The 22,845-nt window shown below is 36.6% G+C and overlaps 1 protein-coding gene across 7 annotated transcripts in view; it reads right to left on the bottom strand.

Annotated features, from left to right (window-relative positions):
* The window catches only part of HEPACAM2 (HEPACAM family member 2), a 41,257-nt gene that overhangs the window by 5,258 nt on the left and 13,154 nt on the right, over positions 1-22,845 (bottom strand). Inside the window, exons 4-11 of one of the 7 annotated variants that reach the window (XR_005061729.2) lie at positions 20,325-20,621; positions 10,017-10,142; positions 9,908-9,932; positions 9,782-9,819; positions 8,414-8,487; positions 5,551-5,660; positions 4,090-4,212; positions 1,246-2,639 (exon numbers count right to left, since the gene is read on the bottom strand). Coding sequence is in view for 5 of the 7 variants with exons in the window: in XM_037019898.2 (XP_036875793.1) it covers positions 5,038-5,128; positions 5,551-5,660; positions 8,414-8,487; positions 9,782-9,819; positions 9,908-9,932; positions 10,017-10,142; positions 20,325-20,621 (761 nt within the window). In the remaining 2 variants the exon portion in view is untranslated. Of the gene's footprint in view, positions 1-1,245; positions 2,640-4,089; positions 4,213-4,240; positions 5,129-5,546; positions 5,661-5,818; positions 8,488-9,781; positions 9,820-9,907; positions 9,933-10,016; positions 10,143-20,324; positions 20,622-22,845 lie in introns of those variants that run through there. The other 6 variants (XM_017652756.3, XM_037019898.2, XM_073238827.1 and 3 more) reach the window with 6 other exon arrangements.

Raw genomic sequence — 22,845 nt, 5'->3', positions numbered from 1 at the left:
AAACTGAAAACTAGTAACAGCTACCTTGGTGCATACTTTTATGGGATTCTGATTTGGGAATCATGTAAATGTATTGTTACCTAGTCAAGGAAAAGCTGTTTAAGATTAGCTGTGGTTTAAGTATTGCAGGGTTGGGTCTAGGAAGGACAACATAGAGATGCAGCTGTAGATCATTGCAGTTAGTGCCTGCTCTCCACGTCAGACAAGGGAGGGCTTCAGGGAGGGAGGGGAATCAAGACTGAGAAAGGAGGGGAGAAGTGGATGGACCCGGGGTGAGTGGCTAACTGGGAAGGCTGACTGCTCTCTCCCCGCCCTGCCATGGGACTGCAGCCTTTCTTTCTGACTATTACAAATTGCATCCAGTTTAGAAGCCCTGCCTTAGACATCCACTTGCATTTGACGTATGATCTGGGTGGTATAAAACAATACTTACAGATGAAGGGGAATTCATCATACTGGTTATTAACCTCATTTCTGCTTTCACCTTGCCTTTGTAAACTCTCACTGTCCTTTCATCCTGTTTTCCTTATCAACTTCATTTTTGAGGAGTGTACTTTATGTTGTTATAGTATGCATTTATATGAGCATTCGTAACTCCTTTCTGGAACTCAGAGTAGGAATAAACATAGTAGCAATAAACTAATCTAGGAAAATGCTAACAAGTTATATCTGAGAGGTGAGATTATAAGTGATTTTATATTATTTTTCCAGTTTTATTGAGATGTAATTGGCTTATAACATTATCTAAGTTGAAGATAGGATGCTTTAGTATGCATATATATTGTAAAATAATCACCACAATAAGGTTAACACAGCACATTACATAATTACAAATATTTTTTGTTATGAAAACATATAAGATCTATACTATACAGGCAATTTTAGTTATGGGTTGCTTTCTGCATTTCAAAGTATATACATATTTTACAGTGGGCATGAATTCCTTTTCTAATTAGCTAAAAAATTTTTTTAACCAAATGCAGAAAGAAATATTTGTGTAGGACTAATGGACTTTTAGCAGAAAAGTATATAAGGGTGGGAGAGAAAGAAGATCAGAAAAGGATTGTGGGATTTAGTCTTAATTTTCTTTTAACTGTGTACTTCATTGCAAATACGAGAGATACAGTGTTAATATAACAGCTGACTTGAAACACTTAAAAAATATTATTCTTTTGATTTCTCTCTTCTATATAAAATAATAGGCCATGAGACATAAAGTCAGTATATATAATTATATATTTTCTTTTTTTAATAGTTGCAACGTAAACCATTATATGAATCTAATGTCACTAATGTCCTTTAAAAATCCCCTATTATTGGATGTTTGGGTTTTTTCTACCATTAGTTGCCTGGAATGAAATACTTAAGGGTGATATTTGCCACGTTAGTGTGTTTATAGCCAATGCCATTAAACATAAATATTCATCTTCTGTCTTCAAGAGCTCTATGAGAATCACATGACCATTCTGTCCCCACTCTCTGGGCCTCACTGCACCCTGAACAGTTGCCTCGTGCCTCTTTGCACACCTGCTTCTTCCTAGGCCTCCAGCTACCTGCCCCTCACAGAGTTTCTGCAACCAGACCCTTTGCTATTTAGTAGCTTATCTGGTACCTTTTATTTAGCATTATTGCCTAATGATGATTGTTATCTCAATCAGTTATTTCATTTGGGGGTTGTAAAATGGTGTTTTCTCATTCTACCACTTGGTCTGATTTTTTTTTTTTAATACAGCAATATACAAGGGGTGAGACCCTTCCCAGAATCAATTCAATAAAGTAAAAATTGCAAGTCTGAAAAAAAAACAGCTGTAAGAGAGCAAGATTCTTAGTCGAGTAGTTCTCTGTAATATACGCTTTATTGCACATTGTGAAATAAGGATAAAAAAATCTAATGCTACAATCTTTTATGTAAATTTTTACTCTACAAGACAAAGAATCAAGGCCATATAAAAGCAAAACCTGAATAATTTATTTGATACCATCTTTCCTTGAACAAAAAATGAAAATAAGACTAGTTAAGTAATTTTCATCAGTGTCATATAAGTCTTTTCAGAAATGCCCCCAGTGATCGAGGTGATTGACAACCTAGGGAAGGCAGTCTTGCTTCTGTGGCAACCATCCTTACTAATCTGTGGCACAAAGAGCAAGAAAGAAATATGGGAATGAAATAAAAAAAATTAACATACCAGTTTAACAGTAATGAGAATTTAGTATGCCTGTTGAAAATTTTACAAATTCGACGTTTCCACATTTGTGGCTTAGATAGGGTAGTGCCAATGTTGATGAAAATGAAAGTACAAATTCGACCCAATTGAGCTTTTCAGAGATACCTGATACAAAAAGAGCAATGGGAAAGTCCCATCCTTCTTTTCCTCCAAGTCATCATGATAAAGACTGGCTACTGAGGACTGTTCCCCCACCACACTTCTCTGTAGCACAAGGCATTGTGTGTGTACCATAAAACCTGCAGTCCAATTTTTATGAATGACTCTATTCTTCATTTAAAAGGAGTAATGAGTAAGAGGTATGGGGCTCGATTTCTTCACTGATTTTGGATGAATGTGCATTTCCACTGTTTTCCCTCAAAATGGTCCTTCATTATTTCACTCCAGTGCACAGCTTTGTCCATCAATGCTCACCTAGAAAAGATGTGTTTTAAGATATGTAAAATGTTCTACAGATTTCCAGTTCTACAGATAGCAGAACCTTAAACTATTTTATTCCTTTCTGTAACTATAAATATATGAGTGTTTGGAACTAGTTTAAAAAATTAGATTTCTAAAACAATGAGTATAAAAAGTAAACAATTACTAAATTCTGTAGATAATTTCCTTTGAAACTAAAGGTTCACTTACTTGAATGTCCTGTTTTAAGATACTAACAGCCAGTCTTGGGTTCAAAACAAACCATGCCGAGAGCATTTGGTGTCAACAGAGAGAATTTAAATAAATGCAGCCATAAATTCAGTAAACAAATAACTAGGCTGAGTACTAGATTATGAACACAGGTCAATTTACCAGGTGGGTAGACACCAGTCCAGTTAGGTAACAGACACGTGTAATAATGAAAAGAACACTCTATATATCTAAGAGTCAAAGAAAAATCTTGGGGGGCCCTCTTTCTTATCTCAGAAGCAACTGTCAAATAGAGGTAAAAAAAGTAATAAGCTATGCTTCTTTACCCACAAGGGATGAGAAAGTTTCATTAACCACCTGTAATACTGCATTATTCATGAAATTGATCTTTGAATTTAATTGGGCCTAGAGAATAAAACCATAGGTAATTAGGAGAGAAAGATGTTCTTTGCATGTTTAGGCAATATTATTCTATTGGGGAATATTTACACTACTAAGGACACTAGTCTTTAGTTAAAATAAGTAAACAGGAGCACAATAAACTATGAAAGCCTTAAACGACTGAGTCTTATGTAATCTCTATCCCTAGCACTTGGTTAATGTCCTGGAAATGTTTTTGGAGTGATTGTAAATAAAATAAGTTCAAGACAGTTTCTGATGAAGTAAAAAGAAAACATTCTCCTTTTTTTTTTTTCTTTTTAATGTAGGAGAGGTGTATCTGTATTCAAGGAGAAATGACACTTTTTAAACCTGTTGGTTCCTCTTTAGGATGAGTTGGAAGAGGAGGAAATTTTAAAAGAGCAAATAGAAAGGAGACAGTCTTACAGAGAGCGAGAAGGGCAGATTTAGCGAGAGGACACCGGAGGACGAGGGGAAAGGAAGAGGGTCGCTGGACGACAAATGCGCACAGGGGAATAAAAGGCTGGATGAAGGAGGTGAGGAGGGAGAGACCCAGGATGGGAGGTCCCCTGGGGTTGGAGGGAGAGTGGGTGTTCTTGGACTCGCTGCCCGAGGAAGGTGCGTATCCTCAATAGCGGTTGCAGATAGAAGTCCTACGTGTGCTCAAAAAAGAGCATTGCTGCTTTATTTTCAACCTTCCAAGTTTATCTCTGAAATAAAGTTTTATATTCCTGAGAAATTCTAAAGATATTGCTTAGTTCTGAAAGCAGTTCAGTTTCAGAGGGTGATTTTTTTTTAACTTAGAAAATTGTTTTTTTTCACATGCAAAACCAACCTCATCACTTTATTTTGTGTTCTGATTGTAGCTGCCATATTCCACAGTTTAAAATCAACATTTACTTCATATTCAGGAGCCTCAAAAGATAAACCTCAAGTTTTCATTTGGCTTGTTTGCATTCTAATTGGCATATAGAAAAACAAATGAATTTAAATAGGATAAATATTTTACTTGTATACAGCCTGAAAGTTAGGAAGCAGACATACTCTCAAAATTCTTTCTATTCCTTATGTTTACATAACAAAACAAAACAAAACAAATATGCCTTAATATTCTATTCCAGAATGTAAAGAAGGTTAGATCGTTTTAGGTTTTTTAAAACTGTCAGAATAACATTCCACTCTTGTGTTCTACTAGATGAATAATATAATGTTTTAAAACAATTTTCTTTTTAAACCAGAAGTTCTAGCTCTGTCAGGGTCTGCTCCTAATTTATCTGACCCCCTTCTCCAGGTTTCCTGACACAAGACGGAATGTACTGGAGGGGTCTTCTGAGGGGCTCTTGCCTCTTATTGAGCCCTAAACTGGTTTCATAATCCCCACCCATTCACCTCCCACCCACCACCTGCACACCACCACCACCAGGGCTGGGTGTCCTCCCACTAAGACGATTTCCCAGGCATTCAGCCACTGCTTGCTGTTATTTCTGGTGTTTACCCAGAGGTGTGCATGAGTTACTTTACTAGACTATTTTTTTGCCAGAGGGGAAGTTCCTAGTGTGGTTATTGATGTTCTTTTCAAAGTCAATAAATGACAAATAAAGAATGATGGAAGATGATTTGTGACAGTTTTGCCTGCAGGCAGCGCCAGTCCACAAAAAAGGGAAGTTCATTTCATTCTTTCAGAAGGCTGTAGGCTGTTTCTCCTTGGCTGGGAAGGTAGGGTAACTCCTTAGTGTCAGCCCTGAGGTTAACTGGATAAATTGTTTCTTGGTTTTGGCCCAGCTCAGGTCTGATCCTCCGTGGGTGTGAGGCCAGTCCTCATAGTGATTCTGCTCACTTGGAAGTAGACCACTTCACTTTGAATCTGTAAGAAGCTGGGTATTTGATGGTGAGAGTGCTGTGCACATTTTGAAGTTTTCTTTTTCTAGTCCTATTTATAGTGACAGATCACTGGCTCTAAAACTACCTCAGCCACGGGAAAACCATCAAGATAAGCTTGAGAAGTGGCCTGAAGAACCTTTTCGTACCCAGATGTCGGTTTACTGGGGAAAATGCTGGAGTCCGGAACCCTGCATCTAGTCCACTAGCCCAAGCACACAGCCCTATTTGGCACTTGAATGTGTGCCTATTTTGTTTCTTAAGATTATTTTCAGATGGGGAAGTATGTTCAAATGCCCAGCTCTAATTTCTAGTTTTAATATTTTTCTTTTGAGCCTTTCAAGAAATTCTGGGGAAAGCAGGGGCTGAATGCTGAGCCCCTCTGAAGTCACACCACCAAATTCAAGTTCATACTTACTCTGGATGGTCTTGCTGTTGGGCAGGGATATGCTGAATAACTTCATAAATTGTACTGTGCAAATCTTGTCCTGATACGCCATCACAAGCTGGAACAGACCTACTTGGCCTCTAGAAAATGTGGCACATTAAGAAAAATTAGCAGACTAGTAAACAGTACTGCTATGCTGCAGAGCTGAAGGCAGACAGAAGCAGTGATAATTAGAGAATCAGCACTGATTATCTTCCCTCAGTGCACATTTCCTCCTTGCACAGTTCCCTGTACTTACCCTGTGGTAGCATAGCTATGAGATCAGAAGAGCAATAGCTTGACAAAGCTAGTGCTTTTTTTCTTCATTTAAGAGAAAAGCTGGGTGGTACTGTGAAGGAAATCTAATAAAAGAAAAAATAGCAAAAGGGAAGACACCAGGAGAGCTTAGAATCAGAGAGTACATGTTATCCCTACATTACATCTTGATGACCTTTGGACACTATCTGCCAATTATGTGTGCCAGCACGGCTGAGAGGAAAGACTAATGTACAGCTAAAAATGCTCATCACATTGCTAGTAAGTACAGGCAGAACACACCAAGGGAGATGTGTTGGTTTGAATGCAGTAATGGGTTCAAAAAATTATAGGCTTGTATGATGATAGGAAGTATAGTACTGTATTTCTGTCTGGTGAAAACCAACATGTATTTTATTGAAATAGGCACTCAACATTCTATTAATTCCCATTTTTATATTTGATAATTTTCTTCTTTTTATAAACACTGCCTTCCAACAATTTAGCCCAAGTTGGTTCCTCTTCTTACCCAGACTATTTGTTTTCATACTTCTGATCACTGTCCGTCCTTCATGTTTATACAGCGCCACCTGGCGGACACTGCCTTGATAAATCGTCTGCAGAGATACTTGTTTCATCCAGCTTTGACCTGCTAGGTTCTGTGAGCACATCTTACTTAGCTTTACGCTTTTCTGGAAACTGCCTATTTTTATTCCACTTGCTAAGCTCCCATGGGCAGCCCCAGGATATGTGATTTGTCTTATCATTTTTGTGTCAAGGAGCTTTTGGTTAACAGTTTATACTTGAGAGATAACTCTTGATTTTCTTTGGTATGGAGGTGTTCAGGGGCTCTGATAAGGGCAATCTACAGGTCATAACCAATTTCTCCCACCTAACAGTAGAGCAGTTAACCAAGTAATAAATTTGTTCACTATTACTTGCTGTCCAACTCCTGAAAGAGGTGCCAACGGGCAGTGAGGTGTAGGGCAAGGAGAGAGAGGAGGAGCATTCCTCTGTTACATGGACCACACAAGCTAAGAGGTGATTATGATTTTTAAAAAACTCAAAAAGTTATGAATTCAGCTTACTTCCCTTCTTAGCTTCACTTTTGAGATCTTGGTTTTATTATTATATTTCTTTTCTTCTCAAAGCCATTGCAATTGGCTGCTAATCACACATAAGCACTTTGAAGATGGGCATGGCTCCAAATGAAGTTATTCTACTTAGGACAGAACAAGCCATGCATCTGATAGGGAATCAAAGCACTCATTTCTCTGCCCCCAGTTCTTGAGTGTAGCATTTTGAGCAAATACAAGTCCTCCCAATAAAATTTTCAAACTGAGTACTGATTAATCACAAGGCTAACTTTAAGGTTTCTTATATTGATCTTACTTGTATCCGATGAATTCCTAGGAATAAAAACTGCATTATTTTAAACCAAGAAACTCCTGACTGACTTCAAAAATTCAATTCTAAGTCTTATCAGCTGTTCTGTTTCCTGCTGTCCTGTTCAAAAGCCACGGCTGAGATGGGTGCTTTCTGCCAGAGTGAGAAGCTTTTTGAAATATTTATTTTTGCCTTTTTGGTTATGTCAGTGAAGGGTGAGTTACAATCCTGAGACTGAATAGGGCATCACAAAGCTTTGCAGTGCAGTCCTGCCCTCCATCTGTGGCCATGTGGGCCCTGGTGCTACAGACTCACCCTTAGTAGGATGAAATCCAATCACATGGCATTACTCTCATGTGGCCAGGAAACTTACTGCACGAATCTTACACATGGATAGAATTCTCTGAACTAACAAGGCAACCAACACCTAATGACAAAGAATTCTTTTTTAAAAAAGGAAACGAAATGCACAGAAGCAAGTGGTATGTTATGGCCCCTTCCTTAAGTGAACAATCATAGGGGAATAAGGAGGCAAAGGAAAGGTTAGTCCTGCACAAATTTATAAAAATGTTAATGAGCTGATTAGCTCAGAGAAACATTCTGTTAAGCAAGACTGATTGTTTTAAGAGAGCTTGTCTTTGCAGACTGAAAAAATGGCTTCAACTGTATAAAAGCTCCCCCTCTCACATTTCTTGTGCCTTTAGGATGAAAACAAAGAGGTGTACCCTGCATACTTTGGGTTTATATGGTACCTTTCTTCTGAAGACCATAAAGTACGTTCAAGATATGATCAGTTGTCTTTGCAATGTCCTCAAGAGATCTGAGGAGGAAATGGAGGGGAAACAGAGGAACAGAGTGCAGTGAAGTGACAGGCTGCAGTCATGAAGTGATACTGAATGATTAAACCAGTCTCCTTAGCTCAATTCATTCAGTTCTCTCGACCTTCAGCCTACCGAGCTTTCTCTTCACTGAGCTTGCCAGGTAAAGAATGACTGTGAGTTAGTATAACTTCCTTATTTGTGTTAGTTTGTAAAGGCTGAGAAAGATGCTTAGTCCCCAAACCTGGCAAGCCGTTCATCAGAGAGGGAGTGAGTACTGCCCAGGGGTGGGCAGCCCTTTGACCACTCCGCCTGAGTGCTTAAATGAGTGCTGCTTACACCTCTGGGGAGGCAGAATTGTACTTCTTGGCTAATCAGCCACTAGGCAAACCAACCCTGGGAACACCAGAAGCATCTGGAAAAGCAACGAATTCGTAGATTCCAAAGTCATCCAGAGCATCTTCATGGCCTGAAATGGAAAACAAATACTACTTACAAACCAAATACCTCGAATTGCCATGCTGTTTTTTTAAGTCTTTGTAAAAACCATTGTATCTTTATGGTTCGCTTCAAGTGGTATGTGTATAACACCAATTTAACGTTTCAAAACCCCTGTAGTCATAGTGCCACCAAGCAGTGTTGGAAACGACTCCTTCTGAAGCTGAGAACTGAAACTGAGTTGGAACAGTTATTCTTAAAGCCTGATGTGGGAACAGTGTGGGAACAGTGTATTATAAATTAAAATAAACACATGTGGGTAGGCTTGTCCTTTCTAACTCTCCATTACCAGAGACTTACGGACTTCAGCCTGGCAGTCACAGCAGCTTTTAATCCACCTATAGTGTCTACTGCACCCTGCTTATCTAACATAGACTGCCAGAACTCATGATAATAAATAAGTATAGCTGCCCCCATAATACAATACACTATCACCTAAACTGTCATCTGTAGAATGACAAAAGGATGGGAGTGGGGTGGTTGGGAGGAACCAGATGGTCTCTGGGCGTTCCCTAGCTCCAGCATTCTGCATTGTGAGAAAGGACTAAATGAGGGAAGAAGACCCACATTTACTAAGCATCGAGGCATTGTATTAGGCATCTCATCTACATCCTTGCATTTAATTCTTACAGCAACCAGGGGGAAGGAGGGAGGCAATTATCTTTATTGTATAGATGAGGAAGTTGAGGTCAGGAAAAATAATTAATTCCCCAAGGTGACTCTGGAGAAAAGTGGCATATATGGAACTGAAACCCAGCTCCGTGTCTGAGCGAATGGCCTATTGTTCACTGATAACAGCCCAGGGAGGCAGTAGTGATGGCAGAGGGACACGCTGGGGACAACGGAGCAGCAAGCCTCTCAAACTTCCCTTTCCTCTTCTCCTGGGGGCGGAATTGACAGTATTCTATCAGCCTTAGGAGGGAACAAAGTGAGAGAACCCTATAATAATCAATGGATCAGTGGGTTACGATGCAAGGGAACTCAGTGAAGTGAGCAAGTGACTTAATCTCTCTGAGTCTTTGTTTCTTGCCTATAAAATGGAGTTAAGAGAGCCTTTCAGGCTGATTTTACAGATTGTGTGACTTAAATAAAATTAATACAAGGGACAACACTTTGTCAGTGAAAGCACTGTTCAAAGGTAAGGGATTGTTAGTATTTTATCAGTACAGCTTATATCAATAGACCACCATATATACTAATTAATATCGATGATATTAATTAATAAACATTAACATTGATATAGCTCCTTTCAGCCTGGCCATTACCTGAAAATGTTTGAGCTTTCCTGTATTCTGTTTCTGGCCTGAAAAGACAAATAGGCATTCTATTAGAGATAATGATTGAGGAAAAGCATTCAAGAAAAAAATTGTTTTTATAGAAACACACATTACCTGCCTTTTAGCTTCTGTTTTATAACTAAAACCAAGAGAGAAAAAACACAGTAAGGCATTTTTTAGTATGTATAAAATCACTAAAATTAAAAAAAAAAATGTAACCTACCTTTGCAGGATAGATATTTTTTCCATAGGAAGAGAAGACACATGGATATAATTAAAAAGAGTGATACTGCAGTTATACTTGCCAAAGGGGACAACGATTTCCCTTTTTGTGCAAGCTTGTCCAGTCCTGAATAAAAAGACATATTTTTAATGTTTTTATTAAAGATCAATAGTAAATGTCTGTATAGTTTGACTTGCTTATGCTTCATCTTAAATGAGAAAACTGTGCACATAAGCATTATATTGCATATATAGACACATACATACGCACATATATAACATACATATGTATATGAGAGAGAGACTATGAATGAGAGAGACCAAACAGAAGTAAGGCACTTTTAACAAACACTAAACTCTCTAAGGGTATTTGTAAATGTGGTGAGCTGCCTGGGATATTACTGATGTGTGGTACTAGATGCAGCAAAGAGCTCATATACTTTCTAATAGGGTTCACCACCATTTACTTTAGATCTATTTGATCTTATTGTATAACACATTCCCAGACGCATGGTTGTTCTCTCTCTTTCCTTCCATCTCACTCTTTTAGCATAATTCAGGTACGTGCATTTAAAGGTGTGAGAGGGAAGGTGTTTGTTTCAAGTACACTTTGCTAATTTTTGATCAATAAAGAAATTTTAATCCCTAAAATAGAATGTGTGTGTGTCAATAAAATGTTTATAGTCCCACCTTGTGTCTAAAATTCACTTGGTTTTGCAAGTCATTTCTTTTATTAATATCCCTATATAAAATGCAGTGCTAATAGCTAACATCTACCGAGTGCTTGCAATACATGAGGCTCTGTTCTAAGAGTGCATGATATATATTAACCTATTGAATGTTCACAACAATCTCAATAGGGAGGTATTATTATTATTATTATTCTCTTTCCTAGATGAGAAGCTGAAACTTGCTCAAGATCACTCAGTTAAAAAGTGGCAGTGTCCAGATGTGGCCCCAGGCTCTTGACACTGCACTGCCTCCCTTTAATGATATTTTAACACAGCTTTTTAAACCATAGCAATGTTAACACGAACTCTAGACTATAATATGTTTAATCATAGGTTAACCTGTGAAGTGGGAAGTAGTTCTGACCTACAGTGAATTTGAGTAACAGATGTCTCCCGTATATCGTGTGAATCATATATTGATGTGGAAATGAATCATGGCAATTGCCAGTCTCTGTCCAGCTTATGTGGGAGTGAAGGTCATGGGATGTCACTTCTTTTCTGTAGTGGTGAGAATAGCCTGGAGCATCTGGATGTAGTGAAGAATATGGTGGCAACTCAGCTCTGGAATAAATACCCAGACTGCACCATGTCATCATCTACCATAAAGCCTCTGCTGAGGTCTCCAGCAGTGAAGGAAAGAAGGAAAATGTAGTATTTCCCTTTTTTCACTGTGGACCTAAATGCACTCTCTTAGCTTTACTACCTAGACTGCTTGCATGCTTTAATTCTCCTAAAATCTTTTCATGATGTAGTGCAGATCATATATACCAAACCCCAGTTAGAAAGTCATGGAAGTCATGTGATCTCTTCTAAGATTCCCATGCAATGCATTCACACTTCCCCTTAAGTCAAGAGTTAAGCAGTGTTGTTTCTCATTATCAAAAATGTTTATCATCTCTGATGGGAAGACCATAAATTTCTAATATACATACAGAGAATTGTGTTCTTAAAATGTTCTTTCAATGCATTTACAATACCTGTGTAATACCTATTGCCTTTAGACAGATTTTAAACTTTCAAACTTTGGATAGAAGAAATAAATGCAACATGGTTTAGAATGAACTAGAATGTCAATGTATTGGTTCTAGATCTAGACCAGAAAATCAAAACCCTTAATTACTTTTCCTCCTTTTGTCTTTGTTAATAATTTATAGAATAATTTATATTCTCTCACTTAGAAAGCTGACCTTTTAGTTTGGAACTACTTTAGCACTTCGGTGATTTCTTTGTGAGGTTTTAGCTTTTCTTCAGATACTGCGCCCTTGCTCCACAGGCTGGTTCTCTCCAAAGAGCTGGGCAACCTGGGGTGAGCCTTTTGGCCCTGAGGGTCTTCATTTTCACAAGAGGAAAATGAGGAGATTAGAGTGACTGTAAATTCTCCTGTTGCTCTGATATTCTAGGATTTGGGGGAAGCCAGAGAGTTTTACATGAAGTTTATTATGTAAATAGGACATTCTATCAGATGGCCTGCTGGTAACTCAGTCTCAAGGAAAACATTGTATGCACATATACATTAAAAAGATATAAATTTTACTGATGTAAAGGAAGTATAGCACATAACTTAGAAGTAATAATAAAATATGCAATGCTCTTTATGGTTAATTCCCTATAGCTAATTGATTCACATGGAATGGCTTTGATTTTTGCCAAACTCTTGTATTTTCAACCTATGAGTGAATTCAACCATGTTTTGAAAAATACTGCTTCAAATAAATGCTTGATTACTATCCAATTCAGCAAAGAAATAGCTTACATCCTACATGAACAAGTCTAGTTTCAATGTGAATGTTGGTTGATACTTAATATGATGGAAATGAAGCAATGACATACATTGGAACTTCATTCATTTATGTGAATGACTTTGCTGAATTGAATCATAGTTTTTGAATACTGGAAGAATATTTCCTCAGATTTTTTGTGCCATACATAATGTAATGGCTATAGACGCAATATACCTTAAAATTTCATCATTATTTTCTCCATCACTTTTTATAGTGTAGACCATCAACAATTTCTCTATCATTTTCTTAAGTGTAGCAATCTTATAGAATGACATCCCTTGAGTTTTGAATAGTAGTATTTTCATTATCAAGTTCAAAATATTTTATAGTATTCACTGAAATTTCTTATTTAACCTACGGGCTATTTAGGAGTATGTGATTTAGTTTCCTTAAGTTTGGGAATTTTCTAGTTTTATTTCTGTTTCTAACTTTTAGTTTAATTCTACTCTAGAGTGCATACCCTGTTTTATTTTAATCCTTTGAAATTTGTTGAGATTTTTAAAAAAATGACCACACGCATGGTCATGTGGAAAGAGGGTATGTTCTGCAGTTGTATGTAGTAGTCTATATTATTTTGATTAGGGCAGATTGGCTTTCTCTATTCCTACTAAGATTTTGTCTGTCCTATTCCATACTGAGAGAGAGATACTAAAATCTCCCACTGTGGATTTTTTTATCTCTCTGTTAATTTTTGTTATTTATTAGATGCACTTTGAAGCTACACTCACAGATGCACACAGATTTAGAACTGTTTTTTCTTGCTGGATAGACCACTTTTGTGAAATGTTTATTTTTAAATCTAAAGTAATATTTCTTAAAATATTTATCTAATTCTTGTCTAGCTGATATTAGTATAGCTACTTCAGCTTTCTTTTGGCTATTTGTATGCTTTATTTGTTCAAACCTTTATTTTCAATCTTTCAGTATCCTTAGAAGATGTGTATCTTAGAAGAATCAAACAGTATTTTTAAATCCAGTTTGACAGTATTTGTCTTTTAGCTGGAATATTTGGTCTGTTAATGTTTAATGCAGTTACTAACATACTTTGGTTTAGATCTGTACTCTTTTAATTTTGTCTATTTCCTAAATTTTTGGTTCTTTATTTTTCCTTTCTTAATTTGGATTAATTGGGATATTATTTTATTTCTATTTTCTATTTGTTATACATTTTTTATTTGTCTCTTAGACTTTAATGATTTAAAAAAATCTAACCAAAATTATACTTTTACAATTTATCATATCCTTTGGCTTCCATGATCCAAGAATAAGTTCCATATTAAAAGTGGGAAAGCTAAGACTCTGGGATACAAATTTGAATTTAATAACATCTAACTATAATCCTATGCTCTTTCCACAACTCTTGCCTGACCATTATAAAAGAAGCAACAATCTTTCCACTCGTTGAGCCCAAATATGTTTGTTTCTACCATTGGAACTATAGTAAATAAATGAAATCCTTTCTTTTCATGATGCCATCTCAGTTTTTGGAGAAACTCATTTCCCCTGGGAATTTTTTCAGATTCAACATCCCAAGATGGTTTTGTTGTTCTTTATATGCCTTATTTCCACATTCGCTATCATCCAAGAGGTACAGTTTTGGAAATTCAAGAAAACCTAGTCAGTTTTACTTCTAAATATAAATTCAGAAGGATCCATACTCTGTTTTGGTTATCAATAAGATAAAAGTGAACAGAATACTGTCCTGAAACATCAGCAGTAATAGAAAAACAAAGCAATAAAGAAGAAAAAAATTGATAAATACTAAATAATAGAATGACATGATTTAAAATATAGCACATGATTTGGGCACCACTTTTAACAAATGAATTCTCTATTTCTTCATTTGAGATCAGATATTAAAAACTAGCCATTTTTCAGATTTGCACAATTAAATGTATGAGCAGTGTATATATAAAAAACCAAATGTGGATTTGCATTTTCTATTTATTTGGTATATATGTATCATATCAGAAATGATGAAGATAATGAAAAGTTTAAAATACCCTTTATAAATAGAGGTAAAGAAATAGTCTCAGAGAAATTAAAATATTTGCTAAAGTCATAGTTGTAGAACTAAGACTCAAACATAGGTTTTGTCTCACTGCAAGTTAAACTTTTCTTCTGTTAATCCATGGTCAAAGAATGGTTTTTGTAATTGACAGATAGGTTTCTATATATTCAGTTTTACCACTAACCGTCTCTAACACCAGACTTGCTGTTCTTCAGCTCTCTCACTTCTCGTCAGACTGTCTTCACCAAAACCCCCTTAACTCCTCACCTCTCAAAAAAGAATGCTAAGTTATTCTAGTCAAGTTTCTGCAGTGTGCTTTACCATGAAAAAAACTGAGAAAAAACATTTTAGTATAGTCTCAGCTATTTTTTCCCCTTAAACTTGTAAATACGCTAATTATTATATCAGAGATCTCTCATTATAGCAGTGAAGTTACCCTCTGGCATACATCAGCTCTTGCCAGGCACTTCATGGTTCTGAAGGCTGGTAGTTGGTTTAACATACAATGACTGGATGCCTTACACTAGACAAATGCAGCTCCTCTCCTCTCCTTCATCTTTAATTTTTTTGTCTCTTTTGATATGTGTTTCCAAAAATGTTTGAATTTGCACATCCTGTCCTACAGAGGATCCACTCATTCCCTTTCCCATTATTTCCGTGTTTCTCCAGACTCCTTCCTTATTGTCCTCTTACCTCTCTTCCCCTTGGCTTCACTAGCCCTACATCAGAGAACCATCCTGGAGTGACAAGCACCAGTCAGCCCAAAACCTTGACCATGGCAAAGGTCAAGTGTCTTTTCCCTAGGAGAATGAGGAATCAGGATAATCCTTTTCTCAGAACATAGTATTTTCCCTGCTAGTCCCCTTTTCTTCTAGAGTATCCTGGCTCTCGACTCTCAATGCTGCTTCTTTATGCCAGAACACACAAGATTTATCAGCTCCAGAATCTGAAATGTGCTCCCTTTTGCAAAATGAAACTTCAAATATGTCTAGGACCAAATCAAGAGGTCCAGTTGCTGTAGTCTCAGCTCTAGCAAGTGTGTTTTGGAGAGATGGACTTTGAGGACCCCAACTTGAAAATAAGACAGCAAGGAAATTCTGACCCTATTGCCACAAAGAATGTACAGGAATCTAGAATGCAGTTCTGGACACTTACAGGAGCCCTGTTCTTTCTTTCAGAGAGTTTTCTACTCTTTAGCGCATAGCACGCCATTCTACCCATTATTTAAACATGACTGACTCATTTACCAAAGCCTTAGTGCAAATGCTGTTCGCCCCTTCCTTAAGCAAACAAATAAAATGAAATACATAGTAAGTGCAAATATGGGCAAGAGATGTGGTATCCATGGTATCACAGCCCTGTTGTTTGAGAGACTGCACCAGGAACAGGACAGCCATATGCTCCCAGTCAGTGTGTCTATTTCTAGATCAGAATGGAGTTCTGAGATCTCTCCCATCCAATCTGTTTGCTGATTACATCAGCTGATTCATATTCCTACAGCGATGAAGGCACTATATTGAGGGGCATGCTGTTTCCACACTCCACCATGGTCCCACCTGACATATACAGTTTTTCCGGCTAGATGCTCATGGGGATGTCACGTAAGGCCTCAGGATGTGGATGTCAGGACTGTCGTTTTATCTCAGTCATTTTCTCCAGGGGCCCAAAGTGAAATACATCTATAGATCTTAACCTGAGAAATATCTCAGTAGATAGAAGAAAACAGTAAATTCAATTTCCTGCCTTGGGTCATTTTCCTATTCATTCCTTTATGAGAAGATGTGCAATAGAAATAAATATTAAAAATGATAAATTTCTCAGGATTATGTACAAACTCAAAACATTTCTATTATATCTAACTCTCAAACTATGGCCATGTGGCCCTTGTAAACACTAAGAATTTATACATCTGAATGTCTTTATTAGATGTGGACTATTGAATTCTGATCATAAACATTTTTATTTTATATAACATGTCACAATAGTGATTTAGACCTTGTTAAAAATTTGAAGTAGGGACACTTGCATTCAAAGAAGTCCTTAATTAAGGTAATAAAATCATTGTTTCTTTTTCAAAATACAAATGGTAATTTATTATTTTAACTGCTATTCTTTCTTTGAAACTTACAGTTCAGGTATTATTTTTAGTTACAGATATTTCATAATTGCTCATTCATATGGAAATATGCACATGTCAGGGACGAACCAGAGCATCTCTTTGTATATAGCATAGCATTAGTTAAGGTGGTGAGAAAATACACAGTATTCTGTATGTGTGACATCTTTTAGAAAGACCACATAGTCTTATTGATATTCTCAGTCAAGAATGTAAAGGGAGACAGTTTATACAGTGGTCACATACATGGGCTTTGAATTCAGGTATTATTTTATCACTTACTAGCTGTGTGACCTTGCCCATCATCCCTGTTTTCTTTAGGCTATTCCCCCTCTGGCAGAAAGTCAATTCATATCTCAAATCAGATGTGAATCATATCTGAAGAGATGGAAGACACCATCTGGTCCAGTCTTACACAGGCAGGAAAACATGGAGCTAATCATTACATTTTCTAGTCTTTTCTCTCTCCACTGAAAGTCCTAATAAAACTTTTGATTATTTCCTGACTTTGGTATTTTCTTTCCATATTTGTAACCTTGGAGTCATCTTGACTACTTTTTTGTTTATCTTCCTTATCTTATAGCTGAGACTTTTTAATTAGCCACATTTTTGCACTGTTAAAAACAAAGAAGTTCATCTATTTCTTACAACTGGACTCTGGTTCCACCAAACACACTTGGTTTTGAAAATATCTCAAAGGTAAGTATCTTATTCTGAAAAATTATTTCAAATTCCCTACAGATCTTAATACAGATTGCTTAACAGAGTGAATGGTAAGTGCTCAACTGCTACATTTGTTTCAAGGTATGTTGGTGTGTACTTAATCTGCATTGCAGAGATTCATTCATTTGGAAAAGAAAAAATCGAATACTTAAAACACATCAATATTATTCATTTTCTTTGCCATTTGCTGCTATTAGAGTTAAAGTTCTGTGGACATTTGGGGGTTGAAAAGTAGCTTTAAAAACCACAAAGAGGTCACTAATGTTGACAATCCTGAATCCCTCTGAAAAATAAGCACCTGCTCTTCTTATTTACTATAATAACAAATGCCTGGTCTTTGTACAGGTCAAACAGGTTTCTTAGATTTTTCAAAAGGCAATTATTTGATATTAAGACTTTAGCTGTATTTGGTCCTTGGTAATAAGATCTTACTCAAATATTGGGGGCCTCTAATATTATGAAAGTGACTTGGCTAAATGCTAACAGAGAAAGTGTAGGCAGTGCGACCGACTTCACTGTAGTACACATCTGCAGACTGTAGCCATGTTTTCACTTGCAGTGTGCGTGGGGAACAAGTCCAAGATGACCTTCAGACTGCTACTTAATTATTTTATATGCTTAATTATGGCTTGCTTCAAAATAATGTTTTGGTTAGCTACTGAGGTAAAAAGCTGGTTAAACCTATTAAAAATTGAGTTAAACAGAAAGCAAAGGATGCATCTTGCCTATTTTGCCCACATTAGGTGTGAGTATCTTGTTAGCAGGAATTATTTTTTTCAAATGGCATTCTCAGTGCCTACCCAGTATTTGGTCCATAATAGGTGCTAAACAGGGAATGAGTGGGTACCTAATTTATGTCACCCTAACACATCTATGCTTTGGGGATTTAAAGGGAAGTATATTATTATCTACTGCCCAAATCAAGCATGATTCAGGTAAAAATTCTAAAACTGCATTGTTCAATATGATAGTCTTGAGACACATGTGACTGTTTACTTTTAAATTCAACTTAATAAGGATTAAATAAAATCAACTTCAGTTTCTTGGTTGCATAGCCATATTTAAGTGCTCAAAAGCCAAATGAAGCTAGTGGCTACCATATTGAGTAGTGCAGATATTGAACATTTCCTCAATTGCAGAAAGTTTTATTGGACTGCTGCTCTCTTCTAGAAAGTGTGGTATTTTCTTCAAAGAAAAATGTAAAACCCACCATGACAGTATATAGATTCCAGCATAATCAGATGGTTTTGCAAATACGAATACCCACAACTTTAAGGAATCCTGGAAAGACTCAATCCACTATTTCTTCATCAGTCTCTATTTGTGGTAGACTTAAACTCTTAGTAGCTCTCTAAGAGCTTTGTGATAAATTGAAAAGGCTATAGGAAAAAAAAATACACCTTAAACAAGTGGTTGCCACGCTTGTGCTTGCTAACTATTCAGATTCCCCCATACTACCTGCGAGATCCTGATCCAATAGGTCTGAAGTGCCTCAATGAAAATATATTATTAGATCTCCTCAGGTGATTTTGATGCACATGTGGCTATTTGTTGAAAAATTTAGCCTAAGAATTATAAAGATTAGATTCATGTTTCATCTCTTCAATAAAATGTATTGACTCTTCTATGTTATGGGCTCTAATCCCATAACACTTGGGTTATAAAGAAAGAGAAGCTGTCACTGGAGAAGGTATTACTGGTTGGACTTTTTGCAGACTTGTTCCTACTCCAATCATAGGCACCCTAGCCACCACTCCCTGTTCAAACCTGCACCTAGATATTCCCCACCTAGTCTGTCTCTGTGTGTAAAGCTGAGTCCAGCACGGACTTGATAGCAGCAGTAGAAGTTGTAGTAATTACAGAGGGAGAAGCAAAAGGAGAAAAAGGTGGAGGAGGAAGAGAAGGTGGAAGAGGGGGATGGAGGAGGAGATGGAAAAGGAGAGGAAGAGAAAGAAAAAAAGAAGGAAGAAGGAAAGGGCTTGAGAGAAAGGAAGGAAGGAGAAGAGACAAACTTGGTGACTGGATGCCAGGCAGGGCAATAAGTGAGAGCAAAGAGTCTGGGACGGCTTTCAGCTTTCTGAAAGGTAGTAGGGCCGTTCGATTAAACAGGGAATGCAGGAAGAAGAGTCGTTTGCAGGGAAAGAAGATGTTCAGTTTTGGTGTGTTGGACCTGTATGCTGCCTCTGGTACTTCACAGTGCAGACATGCAGAAGGCAGCTGGAGATACAGTTTAGAACTTTCAAAATATAGATTTGGGATGCATCAGTGTTCATGAAACCATGAGAGTGAATGAAATCATACTGTGGAGAGAGAAGGCTCAGAAGGATGGGAATTTGGTGGACATAAGTATTTCAGGCAGTGATACTTAACCTTTTGTGGATCCATGACCTTTCTGAAAAATCAGATGATTTCTAAAGAATGTCAAATTTCACAGACTGTAACGTTTTATAGATTCCAAGATGTTCAGACCCCTGTTGAGAACTTCTATAGATTTCAGGTGTTTAAATGATGAAAGAGGAAGGAGAGCCTATGAAGAACAGTGAGAAGGGGAGTTAAATAGTAGGAAAACAAGATTTCCAACTCAGGGAGACTTATTTATCTGACTCAATGCAACAGTAGCTATAAACCTTTTAAATGAGTAGCTTGCTTCTCTTATATTCCTGTTTGTAAAATTAGGAAAGCAAGAGTGCACATTTAGAAGTAATTTATTAAGTTTTTCTGCATAGTCCCTCAGAGTTAACAACTGAATTCCCTTGCCATTCTGTTTTGGGTTTTCTTTCTTTGATTATAGAAGCCATAGCTTAGTTAACTCAGAAAGAGAGTTTCTTAGAGTATTTCAACATTCCCAGTGATTTCCTTTTCCATATAGGTGTAAAATAGGGGTACAGTGAGGCCAGCATACATTTGTGATTCACTGGGATCCCCACCTTTTATGTGTCACCCTTACCTACAGAAGTGATGATGACTGTGAAGTGAGTTTCATCTCGCCTTCCAGTTACGTTGTTGTAAGCACAGCACACGTAATCAGTTGTCTTCTGGGCTACTTTCTCAGATGCTACTTCCAAGTGAGGCCCGTGCTTAATGACATAGGTTGTATTGTCAGTCTTCTGGATCCAGGAGTAGGTGTTGGGGGGATAAGAGTCAGCAGAACAATCAAACAAGATGGCTTCTCCAATGTCAACAGTAAACACTCCCCCTACTTTTAGCCCTTTATCAGAATTAACGTGAAGTCCATAAGGTCCATCTACATTAATTAAAAAAAGAAAGAAAGAAAGGGGTGATATAAATAACCATGACATAGTTAATGAATTTGGGCTTGCTTAGTAACATTTTACTTTCTGTAAAAGTCTTCATTTCATGTTAAACTTGGCCAAATAGGTCCTCATTTAGACTCCCAAGAAAGAATGAGGGCCTAAAATTGCTTTATGCTGATATTTATGAAAATGTAAATTATTTGAAATGTGATTGAACTTATTTGAAATAGTGAAAGCCCTGAAATTTAGTATACAATTTATAAGATTATAATAGTCATCATAATAGTGGTACTAAACTTTTGAGTAATTAACTGGTAAATCTGCAATCTTGCTAGACAAAGTCTGTCTTTTTGAAACTGTCATTGCATTTGAAGCACTTTTTAAATAGATTATGGTCTCTATTTTCTTTTTGGCAACCATACTTTGAATATTTTCTTTTCAGTGCTTGGATGGGTCATGCAAATATCTATAAAATGCATAGCTTCACATGAAATGCAAATTTGTACAAATTGATATAGGAGTGTTCTATATTTTTATGATACTTTAACAGTTAAAGAATTTAAAAAGTTTCTCCCTGAAAGCTAAGCTTAGAATGCCATTTGGAAAAAAATACATTTTCTTTAGTAATAATGAACAAATATTCATTGATCAGCAATAAACTACTTAATCATGGATATCCCATGGTTTTTTCCTCACACTGCAATATTCCTATAGCATTTTGCTATTTTTATGCAGTAGATTGCCTACAGATGAACACACATTTCCCATTGCTTTCTTCAGAAGTCAGTAAAGAGAGAGATTAAAAAAATGTTCCCAATGAGACAGGTTTTTCTCCTTCAGTCTAAATCTTGGCTTATATTCTAAAAACTTTAAGGTTTAGGCATGACCATGCTCATTTTTCATCAGATCATAACCAACACTTATTGGATATTTGCCATCTGAAGCTATTTTAAGTACTTATATAGACAACCACATTTAATCTTTAGAACAATCATAAGAAGTAGATGTTGTTATTCTGGTAAGGTGAAGGAAAAGGTGCTTAAAAAATTAATTTTCCCATGGTCACATAGCTATTAAATAGCAGAGATACAAGTCTGAAACATATGCATTTAACCACTCATATTATTTCTCTTAAAAAAAAGTAAGTGATATAACTCTCTATATCAGAATAATTTTTTGTGGTCTAACTATATTAGTTATATAATAAATTATCTAATTATATATTAATTCTATACTCAGTTATTCAAGTAATCAATCCACAATATTTTGTGTCTTAGTTGATGTTGATTTTCTCTATGATACTAAGTTTTACATAAAATATTTAATATATGAGAGAGAAAAAAATGTGCACAATATGGTTCCTACTCTCTGTGGATGGTTTGTTCAGTAATAACCTAATTTCAAAGGTCCTGATTTCAAAATAAAAGTATCGACTGCTCATCTCTCATTGTGTGGAATAATATAACATAGTGACTAGACAGTAAGATAACTAGGTTAAATTCTTAGTTTTGTCAATGATTAGTTAAGTATTCTTCAGAGGTCATCTAAACACTTTGGGTCTCACTTTCCTCACCTTTACTATAAGAAGGTTGACTGGATAACTGGTACTTTCTACCTTTGATACACCATCACTCATGCCACTAAAGCTATTTTGGACACTGGTAGACCAACCTTAAATTTTCGGATTCCTAGAGTGGTTCTCTATTATGTCAACATTTTCTGACCAATCTGTATGGGGGAAACAAATTTCCTAAGATATAGCAGAAATTAAAGATGAAAAACAATAAATTATAGTTAGTTAAGGAGCATACACTTTATTTGCATCCTTAAAACACAGAGACACCTGGAGGAAACCTATAGATGTATATTAATATGTACACATGAGATGATTGGTTTTTCAAAAAGAAAGCAAACACAGAAGTTAATGCCTTCAAATCTAAAGTCATCAGGAACTAGAATTGGGGGATTAAAGCAAAGAGAAATTAATGCCCCCTTTGCTGTGACTACAGTGGAACCCTGTCATACTTTCTCTCATTTCAGGCTGTGATACGGTCTCAGGGGAAAACCACTGTTTTACACGTATGTGCTATAAAATGGAACCTTATTCTGAATTCCACTAAATAATAAGTTGTGTAATGGGAATAAAAAGTTGTTTTCACTCTCTCAACCAAATCATTATTGAGATGTTACTGTGCAGGCATTGTGAAGGGATCT

The sequence above is a fragment of the Manis javanica genome, chromosome 6 (genome assembly GCF_040802235.1).
Source record: "Manis javanica isolate MJ-LG chromosome 6, MJ_LKY, whole genome shotgun sequence".
Lineage (NCBI taxonomy): Eukaryota > Metazoa > Chordata > Mammalia > Pholidota > Manidae > Manis > Manis javanica.
The sequence above is the reverse complement of the archived record's forward strand: the minus strand, read 5'-3'. Positions and strand labels throughout refer to the sequence as shown.